The sequence below is a fragment of the Schistocerca americana genome, chromosome 3 (assembly GCF_021461395.2).
Source record: "Schistocerca americana isolate TAMUIC-IGC-003095 chromosome 3, iqSchAmer2.1, whole genome shotgun sequence".
NCBI lineage: Eukaryota > Metazoa > Arthropoda > Insecta > Orthoptera > Acrididae > Schistocerca > Schistocerca americana.
The window spans coordinates 911,310,432-911,332,630 of record NC_060121.1 but is presented as its reverse complement, the minus strand read 5'-3'; the positions used below and the strand labels follow the sequence as shown (position 1 = coordinate 911,332,630).

At 38.6% G+C, this 22,199-nt stretch overlaps 2 protein-coding genes across 3 annotated transcripts in view; one reads left to right on the top strand and one right to left on the bottom strand.

The window, feature by feature from the left end:
* The window catches only part of LOC124605540 (methenyltetrahydrofolate synthase domain-containing protein), a 141,989-nt gene extending 125,044 nt beyond the window's left edge, over positions 1 to 16,945 (bottom strand). The window contains exons 1-3 of one of the 2 annotated variants that reach the window (XM_047137295.1): positions 16,514 to 16,945; positions 16,197 to 16,420; positions 10,971 to 11,036 (exon numbers count right to left, since the gene is read on the bottom strand). In XM_047137295.1, the coding sequence (XP_046993251.1) occupies positions 10,971 to 11,036; positions 16,197 to 16,420; positions 16,514 to 16,538 (315 nt within the window). In that variant the 5' untranslated portion in view covers positions 16,539 to 16,945. The remainder of the gene's footprint in view (positions 1 to 10,970; positions 11,037 to 16,196; positions 16,421 to 16,513) is intronic. The other variant, XM_047137296.1, reaches the window with a different exon arrangement.
* A 285-nt stretch (positions 16,946 to 17,230) lies between these two features.
* Positions 17,231 to 22,199, top strand: part of LOC124605520 (protein O-GlcNAcase) — a 139,688-nt gene continuing 134,719 nt past the window's right edge. Inside the window, exon 1 of the mRNA XM_047137263.1 lies at positions 17,231 to 17,511. Coding sequence (XP_046993219.1) covers positions 17,439 to 17,511 — 73 coding nt within the window. The 5' untranslated portion in view covers positions 17,231 to 17,438. The remainder of the gene's footprint in view (positions 17,512 to 22,199) is intronic.

Below are 22,199 nucleotides of genomic sequence, written 5' to 3'. Positions count from 1 at the left end.
ATAAAACTGAAGAAATTGCAGAAAATAATGAAATTAAGAAAATAGGACCTGGATAAGTGAGGGAACCCAAGGTTTTAAATGGAGCAATAGGTAACAAGTGAGTGAAAGAAGAGAAAGGAATACAACAGCTGAAGCTCAGAGAGACAAATTGACAAGGCTCAGCAGAAATTATTTGACAGTACAAGAGATATTGAATGAAATTAAGGAAAGAGGAAAATATAAAATGCAGCAAATGAAACAGGAAAAACTGAATACTGGTGTCAAAAAAGTGAGCCTGACATAATGTGCAAAATGGCGAAGCTGGAATGGCTAGTGGGATATACAGTGCTGTGGAACAGTGCATGGATAGGGGAAGATAGATGCCACCTACAGTAAAATTCAGACACCTCTGGAGGAAAGAGAAGCACCTGTGTGAATATTAAGAGATCAGATGATAAGCAAATACCAAGCAAAGAAGGGAGGAGGGCTGAAACATGGAAGGAAACAAACTGAAAGACAATATTATGGAAAGGGGAGGGGAATCAAACAGGGATAAGAAGGAAAATATGATACTGTGAGAAACATTTGACAGAACAACAAGAGAGCTAAATCAGAATAAGGTCCTTAGAGTAGACAACATTCCCTCAGAATTACTGAGATCCTTGAGAGAATCAAACATGACAAAACTATGCCACCTGGTCTGCAAGATATACAAAAGAGGCAAAATATCCTCAGGCTTCATACAAGATGTAATAATTACAATTCCAAGCAAAGGAGGTGCCGACAGATGTGAATATTATCGAACTGTCATTTAATAAGGCATGGTTATAAAATGCTCACACAAATTCTTCACAGAACAGAAAAACTCATAGAGGCTGACCTTGGGAAAGTTCAGTGTGTGTCCCGGAGAAATGGAGGAACACACAAGGCAATACTGACCCTATTACGTGTACTGGAATACACACTGAAGAAATGCGAACATATGTTTAAAGCATTTGCAGTTTTAGAGAAAACTTTAGCCAATGTTCAGTAGAATGCACTCTTTGAAATTTTGAAGGTAGCATGGATAAAATAGTGCGAGCAACAGATTATCTGCAACTCATGCAGACATCAGACTGCAGAAGGACATGAAAGGAAAGTGAAAGTTGAGAAAAGAGTGTGACAGATTCATTGCCTATCCCTAATGTTATCCGGTCTGCACATTTTGCAAGTAGTAAAAGAAACCAAAGTGTCATCTGGAAAAGGAATTTAAGTGCAGGAGAAAAAAATAAAAATTTTGAGGTTTGCTAATGACATCGAAATTCCACAACAGACAGTAAAGAAATTGGAAGATCAATTGAACAGAATGGACAGTATCTCAAAAAGGCATTTAAGATGAATACAGACAAGACATAAAACAAGGACGATGAAATGTACTAGAATTTAATCAGATGATGCTAATGGAATTAGATTATAAAATGAGACACTAAAAGTAGTAAATGAGTTTTGCTATTTGAGCAGCAACATGACTGGAGATGGCTGAAGTAGAGAGGATTTAAAATGCAGACTGGCAATGGCAAGAAAAGTGTTAACTCTTACGAAATGTTTTCTGAAGATATTTGTCTGTAATGTAGCCTTTTAGAGAAATTAAATGTGGACAGCAAACAGTACAGACAAGAGGAAAATAGAAGTTTCAGAAATATGGTTCTACAGCAGAAAGCAATTAGATGGGTAGATCAGATATAACTAATGAATTGGGGAGAAAAGAAATTTATGGTACAACTTGATTAAGAGAAGGTATTGGTTAATAGGACACATCTAGAGGTATGAACAAATTATCAATTTGGCAATAGAGGGAAGTGTGGTGAGGGTAAAAAGTTATAGAACAGCTCAAGGCTTCATTAAAATAAGCAGGTTCAAATGGCTGTATGTACCAGGAGATATAAATAGGCTTGTACATCATAGATCAGCATGGAGACATGTATAAAACCAGTCTTTGGACTGAAGATGACAACACCACCATCCTCTTCTAAGCATGTTGTAGGAATTCTTCTGACAAAGTACATGTTATCAAATTTTCAGGTATTTACTATGTATGGGAGGAGGGGTTGCCATTGTAAAAAAGATTTAATCTCAAAAGATTGTAGTAAACAATTGAAAGATAACTGTGAGCAATGTTAGAATCAGGTGGAAGCAAATTTTTGATACAATAAATTTACAGATCTGTTAGTCCTTACTTCAATCCTAGTAGTGACAGGCAGAAAGGGTGACAATCTGTTGTACCAGAATTCCATGTACGAGAAACCAGGAACTGTATCAAAGCTTACAATGTAATCAAGAGTTATTTGGAGTATATTATTATTGACAGTTTTTTAATGCTTAAAGCAGTGTTTCCAGAAAGTATTGGTAATGTAATTAAGACACAAACTCTCTGAATAAAATTAGGACAATATAAGAAATGGGCCACTGTCAGGCAGTCTGAGAAAAAGGTCCATACATTAAATTCATGAAATGGTAAATGAAAGACACTGGTGACATTATGAGATCTAAAAATACCTTAAATGATCATTTCAGGTCAATTTAAGTAGACTCAGAGAGAATGTCTCTGACACAACTTATATCGAAACTTTTTTACGCTATCATTTTGCACGAAAGCCACGGACGATAGTAGTATTAGAGAAAAAAAGGGAGAGAGACAAGTGCAGCAATTAACAAATCACTGAAATAATGACTCAAATACACATGATTATATGTCACACAGGATAGTAAATATTTGTACAGCTCTCATTAGTCAGTGGCTCATTTCTTCTAATTTTTGTGAATTGTTACCTTTAGTCCTAAATTACTTACATTCTAATAAGAGTTGTAATACAGATTTTTGGTGGAGCACACAGAAATCTTTCATAAAAGCTGTGGAGCAAAACCTGAACAAAAATATTTGAGAGCTGAAATACATGAGATTTCATGCAACACACCAGTTGAAATTGTAAAACCTTTTCTCACAACCTCTTCTGGAATAGTAGGATTTATATGTAGGGATTTTAGCTAGAACAATACAAGACACACACTTTTATTTCTTCTAGGGTTTTATTGCTTTTTGAGTGAAGCCCCTTAGCACACTTGTTAAGACCATTATGGATTAACATAAACTTTTTTCCTTAATAAGGTTTCTATAAATATTTCTCTCTCTCTTTAAAAACTGTGACTTGTAAAATCAATTTTTAATGCACACCCCATGTGATACTTCTCATTTATTTTCTAAATCGATTATTTACATTCTCATTTCTTATTATGAACTGTTTTATTTCAGTTAACTCTAAGGAAACAAACAATGGAATCTGCTGTTCTGCATAAGTCATTCATTTTTCAGTATGTCAAATATTTTCTCACAAACTTCATGTGAGGTATTTCTTCTAAACTTCTTTCTGTGTTCAGCCAATGCTATACTTACCTGAGCTGACACAACTGCCCCATTCATTGGTTGATATTCTCGACCTGCTTCATGTAGAGGCTTCCGCTCTCGCCTGATTTTCTTATTCCCTCTCTTCAGCCAATGTTTCCTTGTTTTTCCTCTTTTTATAAATCTATTCTTCAGATCTGTGCCATCACTGTTTATATCAATAACAATATCTGAGAGTTATTACTTTCTGCATTATCCTATAAAACGCGAGGCAGGTTCATTTCAAGTTTTTAGTTTGTCATCTTATTGCAATGTTAAAGAAACTGCAAGGCATGAAACAAATTACTTTGTTACTTTCTCTGCTTCTTTTCTCTTTTAGCATCACATCATCATCAGACATGTAACTGTTAGCCATCTCATTGGGAGTGTAATGTAGGCCTTCAAGGGAATGAGGGAATTACCTGGATTGAGAATGTCTTCCAAGTTCTCTAGAGTTACTCACCAAGAACATGACTCTGCAGAAGAACATATGTTATACGCTGTAGTGCTTAACCTATTGCATTAGGAAGAAAGAAATTATGCAGGTTTCTTAAAGTCAATCTCACCGCCTGAGTCCATGTCAGTGTCTTCGTCCACCTTGTACACTTTGTCTTCTTTCTAAGCAAAGCCAATCCGTGATGTTTTTGTTCTTGATGGTAAAGGTATTTGAATAACATACAGATACAGTGTATGTCATATTTGTTATCTGAGTAAAACTATCATTGACAAAAATCACTGCTGCTCTGCGAGGCCTCTCTTTCAAGATTTTACGTCACCTTGCTGTTGTGCAGTGAAGTGCCCACAACAGTTTGCACTCCTCCACTATTAAACACGGCTTAGTTTTGCTGTGAGACACTATTCACACTGCCCTTATCGTTTTGTCAAAGGTTATATTAGTCAAAACAGAAAGAACCTAACATACTGTTCCCAGCTGATCTTTCTCGTTGCCACAGTGAAAAGTGGGTTAAGTCACTAGCGACAGGACAACCGACAATACCCTGCAGATGCACAGCATCTGACTTCAACAACTTAACTGCAGCATCACCATTGCATATCTCTTGAGACATTGGGAATGGGGGCCCACACCTCTCTCTCCTCATGAAGCCCTTGTTTTGGTCCATATGTCTAACTGGTTAAGTCAGTTTGGCCACTCTCAAGCTTCACACACACACACAAACACACACACAAACACACACACACACACACGCAAAAGCAGCATATAGGTTTACATGAAGATCTGTAGACAAAATGTGGAAAGTGTACACAAAGCATAGGTCTGACAGCAGTTTTAAATACAAGTAGGGTTATTCATTGAAAAATCTGTCGCAGATTTGTAATTCTACAAGCAGAAAAACTAAGTAAATGTCAAAAGTGTATAAACAATATGAGAAAAAGTATTTATTCTACAGAAGTGTGCAGTACGACTACTGTACAAAACTGACAATTGATTACCTTGCACATTCTTACACTTCCACACCTATAAATACATTATCTAATAGTATTTGTGGTTAATAACAAGAGCAAATTTGGAATGAACTGTGCACTTCACAACCACAATACTAAAAGTAATTCAATACAGACTATGCATCTTAGATTTAGAAAATCTACAGCACAGAAGGTTATGGTACATATTAGGCAGGAAACGAGATCTGCAGGTATTCAAAAACAAAGACACTGATATTACAAGTTGTAAGAATTTTATGGACTCTGGGTTGTAAATTCTACACCACTCTACTGTTAATATTGAAATGATCTTGACTTTGCCAGCATACAGACTGATGATTGTGATTTGTGTAAAGTTAAACAAATGATTCATTTTAAGTACTAGATAAAAACAGAAAGAGGAACTGCAGTGGGTTTTTTTCAAAGTAGCTGTTTTCTTCTAAAACACAAAAACACATATACAGATTGACAATAATCAGTATGAGATTAGCACCAGTCATAATTTGCTGTTAATATACTTTACAGAAGTAGTCTGCAGTGGCTATTTCAGCCTATTCTTGTATAATTTAATTCATCATGGGTTTTATGGTACATGATGCGTGAATAAATGAATGTTATTGAATATTCAAATTGCTCTATAGATTATTCAGTTTTTCATTAATTAATGTATTCAGATGTCCGGATAGTCGCGCGTATTAAAGCACCGCTTCTGGGACGGGTAGATGCACTGGTCCCAAGTCAAAACTGCTCAGCAGGTTAATGATGATGGTTGATGTGCTGGCCAACCTTATTTTTAAGAAGTTTCCCACATCCCAGTATGTGAACATCACACTGGTACCCAGTCCTGCCTCAGTTACACAATTCACAAACATAAGAATACTTTCACAAAAATAACAGTACAGACAGACAGTTGGGCATACACGCATTTCATTGCAGGAAGTAACAGGGTGGAAACAGGAGGGGTACCCGACCACCTGTTAAATTAACTGCACCAAATCCATTAATAATCACGCTGACCCTGTGCTGATGTGGGGCGAAGGCTCAAGAAAAAGAAGATTAATTAATTTATTCACAATTTGCTATTATATTATGGTTTGATGTCATCTTACTTAACAACCTCCCAATTTGTTTAGTGATTTGTACCACATATTACATTCCATAGAAATGGTAACAGTTTTACATGGTCAGTTTCATCTGCTTTGACGATACATACCTATAGAGAAAAATGAAACGTCTCTCATGAGGTGTGCTGCCGCTTACATACAAAAATTTATTACAAGACTGTGTCCTGCGCTTAATAATGAAAGGAGGCTAGAAGAATTTTTAATAATGAAAGAAGGCTTGGAGAATTTAGATTGGTTGGTTGGCTGATTTGGGGAAGGAGACCAAACAGTGAAGTCATTGGTCCCATAACCTAGGATAGCAGGAACCAAGGGAGGAACAACACAAACAGCACAGTCCAGTCAAGGAGAAGGGATAACGAGCAAATAAAGAGGGAAATGGAACATAAGGGCAGTAGGAGGAGGAAAGAATGGGATGGGGATGGGTGGAAACGGGTAGAGCAGGGGTGCCTCAGAAACACTACATGTGGTAGGGTTCCAGCACCTTAACAGAACCATACCGACATTCAAACCATACAATAGTATTATCATGATACAACATGGAAACACCAGGGGAAGATGACACAAAAAAAGAGGAAACAAAATAGTACAACAAAACACAAAATCTACAGAAAAGGTGGGGAGAACCTGGCCAGTATTACTCAAATTCCAGAGGAAAATTCAAGGACTTATACCTGAGAGTGCAAACCACTTTCATGAAGAACACAGAGGACAGACATAACCATTCAGGGGTCACACCTGAGGCAAGGAAGGTGGGAATGCATAATTAATGTGAAGGGACAAAGGGAGCAAAATATGGATCACAGTGAGTGGAGCCCCACAACTACATGTGAGGGAGTGGGAGGGGGGGGCTCACTGTGGAGTAAAAACTCATGGGTCAACATAGTATGACAAATACAAAGACGGCAGAGGATGGTAAGACTCCTGTCGGGAGAGGCAGAGGCAAGAACACAAGGTGGGAGTCTCCTTGATAGCATCATATTTATTAGACAGATGGAAAGCCTCACACGAGTGAGCTGATGATTGAGCAAATCTGCCCCTGCAGGGGTCACGGAGAATGGAGGGGGGGGGGGAGGAGGTGACCTCCCCTTCCCCCCTAGCCAGGAACCCAAAGAAAGTCGACTGAACAAGCAGCATCACCAAGATAAGCGAGAAGGTAGTGGATGGCAGAGACCAAGGGATGGCATGAAAAACACCGAGCAATGGCCTGAAGGCCTCTCATTGAATCTGCACACAACAAAACTTGGGTGAGGGAGGACGGTTTAACGAAACAGAAGGCCCAATAGATGGCCATCAACTCTGCACTCAACACTCCACATGTGGCTGGCAAGAGATGTGAATGCATATCCACATGATCAGCGGATTTAGAGCCATCAGTATAAAAAACAATGGCATCCTGAAACAACAGCAAGTGCGTTTGGAACAAACAACGGAACACCATTTGAGCGATGGTGGCTTTGGATCCCAAAAGACCAAAAGAGATCCCTTTGAATCTGTGGCCAAGGAACTAACCAAGGGGAAGTGGTCGGGAGAGAAACAGGGGAAGAAGACAAGGAGGGAAGAGGGAAGAGGGAAGTCACAGTGGAGGGAAGCGAGATGAATCTCAACCGGTAAACCCACCCAAGGACAGGCAGTTGGCAAGCAATGGCCCCGAAACTGTGAAAAGAACAGAGCAGGAAGGGTGAGAAGGGGATGAGTGAATATTAGTGGCACAGGAAACTAGGAGCTGGGACCACTGTATCTCAGCGTCAATCAGATGACTTATTGACAGGGTTAGTGAAAGGCACCGATGGCTAAACGGATTCCAGGATGGTAAACCAGGGCCAAGAGGAGCTAGTGTGGAAGGGGGCAGCTGATACATAAACTTGACAACCATAGTCAAGACAAGACAGAACTAACACCCAGTCAAGGCGGAGAAGTGTCAAACGATCTGCACCCCAATACATGTGGGCAAGGAAGTGAAGAACATTGACTTTATGCAAACAGTCAACCTTCAGATGACGGATACAGGACAACCAAGGAAACTTGTTGTCAAAAATAAGACCCAAGAAATGGAAATCGGGGACCATGGTCAAGCGCTGGACATCGAGGTAGAGCCCCAGCTCAGGATGGAACATAATATGGTGACAGAAATGTACCACCCCCAATTTTAAGGAAGAGAACTGAAAACTGTGCAAGAGTGCCCACGTGGAAGTGCGCCAGATGGTATCCTGGAGGTGTCATTCTGCAGAGGTCATCGAGTGGGAGCTAGGCCAAATACAAAAATCATCATATACAGAGCAGGGATGACCGACAGTCCAGCAGTGGCCATACGTCCATTAATAGCAATTAGAAAAAGGATACATAATAGGAGCTGTTCTCCTGGGTCCATGGAGGGCTGAGAATAGTATTAACCCAGACTCTGAACGACTGGTGCAATACAAATTGGTAAATAAAAATTGGGAGGGAGCACTGAAAACTCCACTAATGGAGCGTATGGAGGATGTGATGGTGCCAAGCTGTGTCATAGGCTTTACAGAGATCAAAGAATACTGTGACACGATCGCGGCATTGAGAAAAAGGCTGCTTAACTGCAATTTCCAATCATAGCAGATCATCGATCAGAGACCGTCCCTCTGAAAGCAGAACTGGTAAGGAGATAAAAGGTCCTGAGATTCAAGGACCCGATTGAGCTGATGAGCCACCATACATTCTAGTAACTTGCAGGGGACACTGATCAGGCTGATGGGCTTGTTACGGTTAAACACCTGGAGGAGATGTTGGCATTTTGGAGGATTGGGTATTGAAGCAATAGGTTATGGATGGAATCAAGGCCAGGAGCTGAATCGTGGGAAGAAATGAGGGCTAGAACAAGTTCCCATTCAGTAAAAGGTCCATTGTAGGATTACACCTGATGAAGGGTAAAACATAAGCAGGAAGCTTTAGCCTGCTGTTGCTGGAGGAGGCAGGCAGCTGGACAGGAGGCTGACACAAATGCAGTCACAAAATGAGTGGTGAGGTGTTCTGCGAGAACTGATGCATCTGTAAAAAGGTCATTTGGAAGGGCAAGACCCAGAATGGAAGATTGCCGCAGACAACCTCTTAGGGTGTGGAGTGTAGCCCACACTCGTGAAAAAGGGACAGAGGAACCTAGAGAGGAGACAAAGCATTCCTAACACACCCATTTGCTCCGTTTGATTAAGTAAAGGGCTCTAGAGGAACCTAGAGAGGATACAAAGCATTCCTAACACACCCATTTGCTCCGTTTGATTAAGTAAAGGGCTCTGGTGCCAAAGACGTTTAAAGATAATGAGACCATTGGAGGATGGGTGCTGCTTATGATGTTGCAAGGCACAACACTAACCACGGGTAGTGGTGGCAATGGCCATGCTCCATCATGGACCTGGCCAACAGTGAACAGGGTCTGTCAAGCATGGAACAGTAATGCTGGCAGTGTGGATTATCTTATTGGGGAGATCACAGATTACATCAGCAATACAACATGACAAAGAAGGTGGAATTTTAATGTTACTCCTTTCACTGGCTATTTGGTCTGAATGTGATATCTCATAGATTAAAACCAGTCACCTTTTTAAAATTAAAATAAATTATTTTATGCTGTTAAGACAGATTTTAATCAACATTTTTAATAGGACCTTTCAACCGCTGTTATTTCCATGAACAATGTCCCAAAAAATTTCGATAAATGTGACCATTAAACCACTGGTTATGCTCCTTACGCAATGACATTTGCTGCTGCCAACCATCATTTTTCTTTACTTACTCCCTGAAATGCACCATGCTTAAAATAATGCAAAAATTGTATGATAGTAGCAAATGTAGTTTATGAAAAACAAAACCATCATTTTTACAATCACAGGCTTTCAGTAACTATTTACAATGGATAAAATACAACGGTAACCTGTTATTAATCTTCATTTGACAGCCCCCCCCCCCCCCCCACACACACACACACAGAGAGAGAGAGAGAGAGAGAGAGAGAGAGAGAGAGAGAGAGAGAGAGAGATCAGTTGTAGGAGGCCACAACAGCAATGAGTCCAATGAAGAATAACCTGAAGGTGAAATCAATGTGTGACCAGCGCCTCTTTAGCAATAAATAATTTAATAAAGAACTCATGACCATTTCAGCATTACTTCCATTAGAGCCCTCATATGTTTGTTCACACACTTACCTTTTAGCATTGCATGTAACAGAAAAAATGCATTTTAATTGAGACATTCAAATCAAATGGTTCAAATGGCTCTGAGCACTATGGGACTTCACATCTATGGTCATCAGTCCTCTAGAACTTAGAACTACTTAAACCTAACTAACCTAAGGACAGCACACAACACCCAGTCATCACGAGGCAGAGAAAATCCCTGACCCCGCCGGGAATCGAACCCGGGTTGATACATTCAGTAGCATATAGTCCACAAATAGACAATGGATAGTGTGGAGTAGCATTTAATGTGACAAGAAATCATAACACCAAACACACACTCTCTCTCTCTCACTCACTCTATCTATCTAATGACGAGGATGCCACATTATGGCATGGGCTCAAGATGCTGAAATATGACAATCAATGGGAATGAGGTTAGATGACTTAGTTGGACCACATTCTCACTTATGTCCATCTCCTCAAAACATTCTGGCAATCTGGGACTGATGAGGTAGGGCACTGCCTTGCTGGAGGTACGTCACCTGTGGGGTGAACAACCTGATGCATATAACTGGACCGTTCTGTGTCACTCTCCAATAAGAGATGATGTTAGATTTATCAGGGAGCTTATTTCATCACACATAAACACCCCCTAATTAAAAACTTCCACCATCTGGCTAAATACTGCTCTTATATGAAGAAGGACACTATGCCGTACGCTACCTTTCTATCTGGGTATACTATAATGTACCGTAATTCTTGAGTCCATGTGATCTTTTCCATGGTATGGTCACCAAACAGTGGTATTCCTGCCCCCATGCAAATCCTGATGCCCTGCGTCACACAGTGCACAAAGATACATACCTGAAGCAATGTTATGTACTCTTTAGTGAAAAGGTGTTTCTCCTGCTGACAAATTGTTATCCAGCACTGAAACAGCAAGTACATTGCTGTACAGAAGTCTGTTTTCTCATTAAAAAGAAAAAGACAGAGAGAGAGAGAGAGACAGAGAGAGAGAGACAGAGAGAGAGAGAGAGAGAGAGAGGGGGGGGGGGGAGGGGTTGAAAGTGATCCTGTCATAAACACATTTTTGCTCATGACAGTTGTCTCTGTGGTGATGATTGTAATCACAGTACATCCTAGACAAATTAGCATGCGAAAAACCCAGTGCCTGTTGCACAGTCGCAGATGTGGACTGCCCCATGCATCGTGCACTCACAATCTGGCAATGATCAAATGTGCTGATATTGTGAACTGTGCCTATTCTGTGAACAACTTTCACGTTGACAGACAATAAAAAGTTTGACAACAATCAGTCATGTGGCATATTGAACTATTATATTTGCCTTGTGATAGTAGTATTTTCTGTTAAACACAGTAGCCATGTGTAATTCAAGTGACCATCAACTAGTTAGTGTGTGTGTGTGTGTGTGTGTGTGTGTGTGTGTGTGTGAGAGAGAGAGAGAGAGAGAGAGAGAGAGAGAGAGAGAGAGGGGGGGGGGGGCGGCTTTTTCAATTAATTTCTTGACACCCACTTATAAAGAATATTTGGTCAGCATTCATAGCAAAGAGTTTATAAAGGGTGAGCACAAAAGAACTTTACACTTTCAAAAATTTATATTAACAAAACAGTGCATCTTACATGCTTCAAACTGTAAGCGGTTAATAGAGTACCTCTGAAAGATTTTTTTATGTATGGGTGAAATTACTGCATTCTACACTATCGCTGCCAGAGAGTACTCGTGTAGAAAATGGCAAATAATCAGAACAGAAGGGTTGATGTTTGCTTTAGTTAGCAAAAAGGGAGTTGGTAACTGCTGTTCAACAAGCATTTTTCCCACGCTTTCACCAGAAGACACCTGGCAGAGTTTCCACTTATGTTGGGTACAAACAGTTTGAAGAGAAGGGCTGCATTTGCAAAGCTAAAAGTCCCAGCCAGTCTCCTGTGTTGGAGCAAATGTCAATCACATTTGAGGAGCATTCCAATGAGGCCCACAGAAATGAACATTACAAGCAAGCTGTAAGCTTCAGATCCCAGAAACAACTTCTGTACCGAGGCATTGGCAAGGGCAGAAAATGATGATAAATAAAAGAGGTTAATTTTTATTTATGAAGCAATGTGTCACACTAATGGTGGAGTTAATCGGCACAAAGTTAATTTTTGGGGAACAGGAAATCCTCGTTTCTCCACTTGACACCAATGAGATTCACCAAAGGTCAATGTGTTGTGTGCAATGTTGAGCAAAAAGATTTAGAGCCACTTCTTTTTCACCAGACTTAATTCCTTGTATTTTTTATGTGGTTATGTAAAAAATGGTACACTATGTTTGTAACAAGATAAAGTTTGAAGGAAGCAAGTTGTTCTGTTTCGTTCATATGAATTTCTTAGATGTGTACAGCTATTTGTGTTCACCCTGTATTTATAGAGTTAAAAGCAGTTGATCCTTAAGATTAAGCAGTCAATAACAGCCTTACAACACACTCCTAGCCAGAATTCAGCACATAAAAGATTAACAATTGAGACACGACAAATGTAAGTTATTTCGTATGTTCCCATTCACTAATATCACACAAAATATCACAAAATTACAAAGGAGACAGAATGGTTGTGTAGTACTTTACCTTTAGGGGGCGAAATTCTCAGTACTGCCAAATGAAACAGACAAAAATCACAAAAACCCTATTCTACCTTTCAGAACTGTTGATTCCTTACTTACAACAGGTGTGGCCCTCACAGACTGGAGTCTTAATGACCTGCCTTTCCTTTCTGACCTTCCTTAGTTAATCACTCTTTCACATCCACAAAGCAATTAATGGTTCAAAAAGCTAGGACTATTTTTTTGTACTTTTATAAATGCATGTCAGCGGAATTTCTCCTCCTCAAGGTAAGGACTATCCAGCCATTCTATCTCCTCGTACTTTTATTTTACATGGACTGAGTAATTCTACACTAGGACACAAAGTATTCATTGCACAAAGCTTACAATATAACATGATACATTTCCTTAAGCAACTATGCAAGTACCAATAATGGCCTCAAAACAAATTAATGCTCACACACAACAGTTAATCAAAAACTAGCCACACCATAAAAATAATAGGGTGTAAAAGTCGGCAGCCTCTTGATATTATTCAAGTGGAGAAGGCTAGTGCTGACTATAAGTTTCACCCTCCTCCTCCTATCTAGTCATCACCAGCAATAAACTAAATTACGTACACACTCAACTAAACTTGAATGGTACACTGAAGAAAGCCTTTCTAATTAGATGGCTGAACCTATCCCTCCAGGATGCCTCGTTAATAATGCCATATAAAGTCAACATAAAAAACGTATTCATAAATATGCCCGGAAAAACAGTTGCCTACAATACTGACAATAAATTCTTGCATGGAAGAAGAAAATTATGCAGCCATAAAATTGTTTTATTACTTCTCCATTAAATTATAGGTCTTGACAGACAGAGTAAGCAGCTCTAAGATTAGTTTTGCTTAACTCCTCCTACTCAAGGAGCTAATTTAATACGTGTGTGTGTGTGTGTGTGTGTGTGTGTGTGTGTGAGACAGAGAGAGAGAGAGAGAGAGAGAGAGAGAGAGAGAGAGAGTTACCGTGCATCCAATTCATTATTCCAATTTTTGTTGAGATCAAACACAAGTGATACCTCAAATGTTTGTGATAGTAATAGTACTCTTTGAACAGATGATTGCTTCAGGCAAAAACCATTTAATGCAATTGGAATTAAATAATTTAATGTGTTGTCTAGATATAACTTAGAACAAAGAAAACAAATACGAGATCAGAATTGTGTGCAATTTTATTTTTTTATTGTCATACAAAATCTGCAGGTGTTTGCTGATGATGCCATGGTGTTCGGTAAGGTATCAAAGTTGAGTGACTGTAGGAAGATATGAGATGACTTAGACAAATTTCCAGTTGGTGTGACAAATGGTAGCGAGCCCTAAATGTGGAAAAATGTAAGTTAATTCTGATAAGTAGGAAGATGAAACCTGTAATATTCGGATACAATGTTACTAGTGTCCTGCTTGACACAGCCAAGTCATATAAATATCTGGGTGTAATGTTGCAAAGTGATATTAGGTGGAACAAGCATGTGAGAACTGTGTTAGGAAAGGCAAATGGTCAACTTTGGTTCATTGGGAGAATTTTAGGAAAGAGTGGTTCCTCTGTGAAGGAGGCCGCATATAGGATGCTGGTGCGGCCTATTCTTGAGTACTGCTCAAGTGCTTGGGATACATACCAGGTCGGATTGAAGTAACACATCAAAGCAATTCAGAGGTGAAATGCTAGATCTGTTTCCAGTAGGTTCAAACAACACGTAAGCTTCGGGTATCAAACGGGAATCCCTGGAGGGGAGGCGACATTCTTTTTTTTTTTTGAAACGCTATTGAGAAAATTTAGTGAACCAGCATTTGAAGCTGACTGCCAAATGAGTCTACTGTCACTAACACACATTGCACATATGGACCACAAAGATACGATAACTTATGGCTCATATGGAGGCGTATAAACAGTCGTTTTTCCCTCACTCTATTTGCAAATGGAACAGGAAAGGAAATGACAATTAGTGGTACAGGGTACCCTCCGCCATGGATCGTACAGTGGCTTGTGGAGTATCTATGTAGATATGCCCATTGCTTCTAATAATCTGCCTTTCATGATGCAACCTTTGTTAGGCCTATGGTTTTCATTGCTACAGCAGCCTCCCTTGCTGTGTTATGTGTGACAAGGTGTTTTGGGGTGCCTTATCAATGTGTTTTGCCTTTTAGTGAGAGTTTCACAGAAAAAATTAAACTTCTTTCTTAATTCCAAGTTAATACAATCAAGCTATTATCAACTGTACCTTAAAACTGAGCTGTTGATATACAATGTCAAACGATCATTTGACATTTGTTCACAAGATCACAATTTTCAGATCCACTTGAAATGGCCCAATTGTAAAGGCAAAACTGGTTGCGGTTTAAGAAAATACCTAATAGTATCTGACAGAACTTTTCATTACTTTTTTTCTCAATTCTGTGCTGTTCTTAATTTTCACTTTTCTATCACACAGCTGTTATACCATACATTATCAAGGTTAAGCAATATCTGCACATTCTTTCCACCTGTCAGTTCATTTTCTAGTTAACAGATTATGGTTTTCCTTTAAAACCTATGAATCAACGAACTGTACTAGTGCCCTATATTAAATACCGCATCTATCTGTAGTGCCTCAAGAGTGCAGCTATCATTTGGTGCCATTTCTCAAATGCTGACCTTACGCTTCTCTACTGATGGTATTTGAGAGAAGTAGTTTACATGCTGGCGTGCTTCTTCTTCTTCTTCCCCCTCCCTCCCCCACCCCCATTTTGTACCCACTGACAGAAACACACGATACTGGCACATACATCATACTGACAGAGGAGGGAGAACTGACAAAACAGCCACTAGGACCATCAAAAGAATGCATTTCACCTTGTACTCATAAACCACCACAAGGATATATATAACCCACGAAAATAATAACTATAAATTATTGAAATTTATGAATAAAAGCTCAAGTACAAGCAGAAAATATAGTGTAAAATGTGCAGCCTAAACAAATGTTCTGTCTAAATTAGTGAACTGTAAACAGCAACAGTAGAACTATGCATCTTCACAAAAGTACGGCCTCAAATATTCAAAATCAATTTACTGATGTACAACCACGAATTCTATAAATCACTGGTTAGTCAAACTATTTCATGTACGTAATTTACTAATGTAAAGTGATTAATGGCGAAATTAAGCAACCATACTTCTACTGACAAGCAAAACATTCCCATAGCCAAAGTCGTGCAGAACTTTTTATAGCTAAATGTGCGTTTCCCAGGTTCTTGCAGCCTGGTCTTAACTGAAATATCTAATTTAGATCTGTCAGTGCTAAGCTGTAAATGGTAAGGGGAGTAATACTCTGTCAGTAACGAAAATTCTACTTTAGATGGCTGACAAACCAAACTAATGAGAAAACATTAAACTGTACAAAACAGCCAACATATTTTCTGGCTCACATCTCACAACACCTGCTATTTAAAAACTAAGCCATAGATTATTACTTCCAAAGCCAGTAAGCGAGCAGTTTCCTGGGGCTTGTCAGGATTCACTTTAACAACATGGGATGCTAAAAAGGTGTCAATTTCTTTTAGTTTATGAGCAGCCTCTTCCGAGCCCTTGAAGTTGGGTATGCGGTTGTGTACTGGTCTTGGAAATGCTGCTAAATCATTCTTCTCTAAATAATTCCAAACTTTTTCACGGAAAGCCTGCTTCGTTACTTCTTCCGCTGCAAAGAATACAAAAGCGATTATTGCAAGTAATTTGAGGGCAATCCTTTACTTGCTGGGCATAAGGCAGCTGGATCATCAATCAAACGTACGTAAAAATTCCTCGTTTGAAGTCATGGTTATAATCACTCCATCAAAGCAACAAACATTGAAACAATAAACTTTGGCAGTACAAGTTTTGTTTTGTTTTTTTACGACATTCTTACAGTCACTTTCTTAGAGTAAAAATAGAATACACAACATCTTAGAACACAAACATTAAACCTAAATCATAGTTGTAAACATGAGAAAATCTAAAGACATTTTTTAAATTGAGTTTCAACTGGTATTCATGGTTAACACCTATAGAAATTTTGGCGACTGACTACAAGTAAACGATGTATTGACGATTATCAGAAATCACGTAACCGTCGGCCAAAATCGGAAAAGTTCATTTGATGTGAAGATTGGCTATACTGTTTCCATCTCATTTATATATGTCCTCTTGCGTTCAGTATTTCCAATAAATGAAGCCATACAGCATTGCCTCGTTGAAACTTAAACATGAATTTTTGCTGCGTGTTAATGGTATATGCTTCAGGCATTGACAATCCCCTAAAAATTATTTTCCAATTTTAAAATTTTACATGACCGTTTTTGACAGAAAATTACTACTTGACATGCTATTCGGTTACAACCATGATAATCGTATATTAATTTCGAAAATATCGGTAGGTCTGCATGCATCGTGACTTATCGACTTGTATATGGGGACTGGTTTATCTATAGTGGAAGCACTACACAACTTTGCCCGAGTCGTTGAACTTCTTTGTGAAAGTAAATCGATAAAGTTTGTGTTTTTAGAACCTGCACCTTATCCTTCGACAGGTGTCGTTAATAGTAAACTGTATTGAGCGATAATCTGTAGCTGATTTACTGGCGCTTGACGGAAAAAAAAATTTAAAAAAATAAAGGTAGCGGTATTGGCGTGCGGTAAAGTTTATACACAATATCAAGTCTAGCAGCTGTCCCAGCAAAATGGCTGACAAGTGTGCAACTGTTGACAACTTACATGTGAAAAATGGCAACTTTATTTGCGGTGTTGTCGAAGGTAAATAAACAAACTGAAATTACATTAGATTCGAAGGCGCTCTGCTATTAGTCATTATTTGAATCATTATTTTTTTAAGTAGTTTATCTGCTATTGGAGTTTATTGCAATGTAGGATTTTAATGATTGCTAGGATGTTGATGTTTGTATCATACACAGTTAGCTTATGTAGCTTGTTTTGTAGGATGTACAACATGTTCATGTGTACTACCGAACAATCTGAAATGATTTAATGGTTTCGGACTACTACTTGTGTGGCCGCAGTTACAGGAGATTTCCGCTACTGGATCCTTGTCTTTCTTAAAGTGATACTTTCTCTGTATTTTTACATGGTAAACAAAACTCAAGTGATTACGAACTGGATACCGAAAGGAATTAAAACTTTAAGAATGCTGGGACAAGTTTTTATTATAGGTAGGCCTACTTATTGACCACATCACAACCCCACAAAACAATGCATTTCTCGTAAGTAATGTATGATGTATGAACATAATGTGCACCAAAATTCTCGTTGAAAATGTACGTAGTATGTAGTACTTAAAAAAATTTCCATGCAGTTGTGGCAGATTACAGTGAAAGTGTGTTACATCTAGTGAAAATGTTGACATCTGGCTATGCTACAGATTAGCCTGTCACTACAACCAAGATATCAAGGGAGAGGAACACAATCACACTCTAGTATCTAATTTAAGTGCTGAATATCATTACACTATTGCAGGAAAGTATTGAAATTATCTAGCTCACAAACGCAAATATACAAAGGTTTATGCTTGTAAAAGATTAGGAAACAGAATTAAATACATCAAATTTTTGTGTAGATAACAGAATCGTACAAGCAAGTACAAAAATTTTACCAAACTGAGAAATGACAGACAAGTGATATCGGTAGCACACAGTGAAAATATTTATGTCGTACTTCCTGTCAAGTATTACGTGCAGAACCATCCTTCCTATTAGAAGGTCTTACTGTTACAAAGATGCCTTATATAGACTACCAAGGTGAGTGGAGCAGTACTGGTTGACAGGGGTTGGCCCTCCTTTCCTCTCACAGTGCAGGCAGCTGGTATCTGTGTAACTAAATGACATGTTAAAACTGTATCTGAACATGAAACATTTGCCCTGTGGGCAAATGCCCTATCAGCTGAGCTATCCATTCACAACTCCTGTCCTGCCCTCAGCTCTACTTCCACCAGTAGGCCCTACCTCTCTGCTACTTTGCAAACTTCGCAGGCGTTATCCTGCATATCTTGTGGGATGAGCATTTCTGTAAGAAAGGGCTCAAGTCATATTTCAGCACACAGTTTTAATCTGCCAGGAAATTTCAAATAAATGCATGCTGTGCTACAGGGTGAAAAGTCATTCTGCTAATATTTCTTTAGACTACGGCTTAGTAGCCATTTCTTTCCTTATCCTTTCATCCAGGAGTGGTAGTCCTACAAGGGTGAAGTCTGGAAGGTAGAGGAAAGTTACTGGTGTAAATAAAACTGTGAGGGTAGGTTTGTGAGTTGTGCGTGAATAACTTGGTGAGTAGAGCAATTGCCTGTGAAAGCAAAGGTCCTGTGTTCAGGTCTTACTCCATATACAGTTTGAATCTGCCAGGGATCTTCAGATAAGTGCACACTCTGTTGCAAAGCGAAAATTTATTTAATATGTATCAGTGTTTTGTACTTCCACAAAGTTGTTAGCAATTCCTTTGTTGGACCATAAATGGAATCATTCTTCATTTTAAAGTAACATAAACACAACATAGTATTCACCTATGACTACTTCAGGGGTACCACAAACAGTATTTTGTACTGATGTGAAAATTGGGTTGAAAGTTGACAGTTTGTGAGTTGACGGAAGTTGACAATGTGAATACAATTGATTGGTTATGGTGTGTGATGGCATACTGATAGGTAGCCCAACATGGACTTAGATTTGAAGATGACAATCTGAGAAGAAATGCACTCTTTCACTTTTTTCCCCAAGTAGTTAAAATTCTCATTCTCAAAACAATGGATGATTGAGGGTATATTTCATTCACATTGTATAGAATTGCGTCTTCAGGACTGTCTTACCTATGTGCTGTATATTTCTTACAAATTTTGTGATTATGTGGTGGTAGTCTTCGGTCCAAATACTGGTTTGATGCAGCTCTCCATGCTACTCTATCCTGTGCAAGCCTCTTCATCTCCGAGTAACTACTACAACCTTCATCCCTCAGAATCTGCTTACTGTATTCATCTCTTGGTCTACCGCTGCAATTTTTACTCCACATGCTTCCCTCCAGTACTAAATTGGTGATCCCTTGATGCCTCAGAATGTGTCCTACCAACTGATACCTTCTTTTACTCAGGTTTTACCCAAATTTCTCTTCTGCCCACTATTCGGTACCCCCTCATTAGTTACATGATGTATCCATCTAATCTTAAGCATACTTCTGTAGCACCACATTTCAAAATCTTCTATTCCATTCTTGTCTTAACTGTTAATTGTCCCTTACATTGCTACACTCCTTACAAATACTTTTAGAAAGGGCTTCCTGACACTTAAATCTGTGCTCGAGTTAACAAATTTCTCTTCTTGAGAACTGCTTTTCTTGCCATTGCCAGTCTAAACTTCATATCCTCCCTACTTCAACCACCCTCAGTTATTTTGCTTCCCATATAGCAAAACTCATTTACTACTTTAAGTGTCTCATTTCCTAATCTAATTCCCTCAGCATACCTGATTTAATTAGACTACATTCTATTATCCTTGTTTTGCTTTTGTTGATGTTCATTGTATATCCTCCTTTCAAGATACTGTCCATTCTGTTCAAGATAGTGCCATGGTGACATATACTGGGTGAAGCTCTTTCAGTGGTTACATCATTTTATGTATTCAGCTAGCTTTACATTTTTCCAACTGCCAACCTGTATTTCGTATGGTGGATATTATGATGGTGAATATTATGATTTCAAATAACATAGGTATGCATTGTCTATAATGTAACATTTACATCTGTACTCTGCAAACCAATGTGAAGTACCTCCATTGTATCAATTGTTGGGACTTTTTACTGTTCCATTTGTGTATGGAATGGGGGAAGAATGACTGTTTCAATTCCTCTTTGCATGCTGTAATTAGTCTAAACTTATCCTCGTAAATCTTACATGAGCAGTACATAGGGGGTTGTATATCCCTATATTTGACACTTAAAGCAGGTCCTTCAAACTTAGTAAGGAGGTTCTATCTGGATATTTGCAACTGTCTTCATGTGTAAGCCAGTTCAGTTGCTTCAGCATCTCTATGACAGTATCTCGTGGGTCAGACAAGCCTTGACCATTTGTGGTGTGCTTTTCTGTATATGTCAATATCCCTTGTTAGTCCTATTTGGTACGAGCCCCTCTCACTTGAGCAATATTCTAGTATGAGTCACACAAATGTTTTGTTGCCAATTGCCCTCGTAGAGTGGTTGTATTTCCCTAGTTTACAATGAATGAAGTGATATCTATCATCTGATTCACCTACAACTGAACCTACATGATCTTTTCATTTCACATCCCTATGAATTAATACCCCCTGATATTTATAGGAGTTACCAATTGCAGTTGTGATTCATTGATATTATAGTCAAAGGGTACTATGTCTCTTCTTTTTTTTATGTAAAATTCACAATGGGGCTGCATAGGGACTGATGCAATATTTTGAAGAACAGTAAACAAATAACTCTAAAATTAGCTTGCTGATTCTCTTTTATGACTCTGTTAAGCTAAAACACATTAATAATACCTATTCAGAACTGAAGCAGTTAATAAATGATATTTCTATTAAGGCAACAGAATAACGTGGGATAAAAGTTAGTGGTTCCTTGAATCTTTTCTGATGTTATAGTTGCTAACAAACCCCAAAGTACTAGTTATTTATGATAGATGCTGACAAAATACACTCCTATCGAAAGGGAAATCTAAATGAAACAAGATATGGTACTACAATGTGTGCTGCAGTAACTGTAAGTCACTAACACAGATTTACCAGTAAATGTGTTACACATTACACTCATAACTTCTGAAAATTCTCACAAATATATATTTATTCACGTTGATGGATGCTGATGTTCAGAGTTAACAAATCTGTGAAGAAGAACACTGTTGCTAAAATTGTATGTTGGTTATTGCTGATGTTATAGCACAGTATTCAGTGGACTACAATTCATATCATACTGGTCATTCCATGTCAACTCAACTAGGCTTCCCTGCCCAACCAACATGGGTTTTACGAATTGATGTTCAACATTAGCATGTGACCTCAATGACACTGGTAAAGTTCAAGGTTCGTGGAAGCAGGACTGGCCTACATATATAGTCATTTGACTCCATGTGTAATGTTGCACAGAGCGAGCATTAATTTCTGATGACTTTGAGCTATTATATCTCGAGCAGTATATTGTTGTAAGAAATGAACTGTGGCCACCTTATACAGCTTTACGCAGTGTCCTAAGATTGTTAGTGAAATGAATTTTTCAAGTAATATTCAGCCAGAAAATTGTATCCAAATCGCCTGAAAATATTGTAAATTTGGCTTCTTATATCTTGAGAACCAAAGGTATGATGAATGTGAAACTTGACATGTAGTAACATACCCCCACAAGGTTCTCAAAAATAAAGTTTCATTTATGTACTGAATAAATTAAGTGCAAAGTTGAAGATTTGTAAGGTGGAAAAT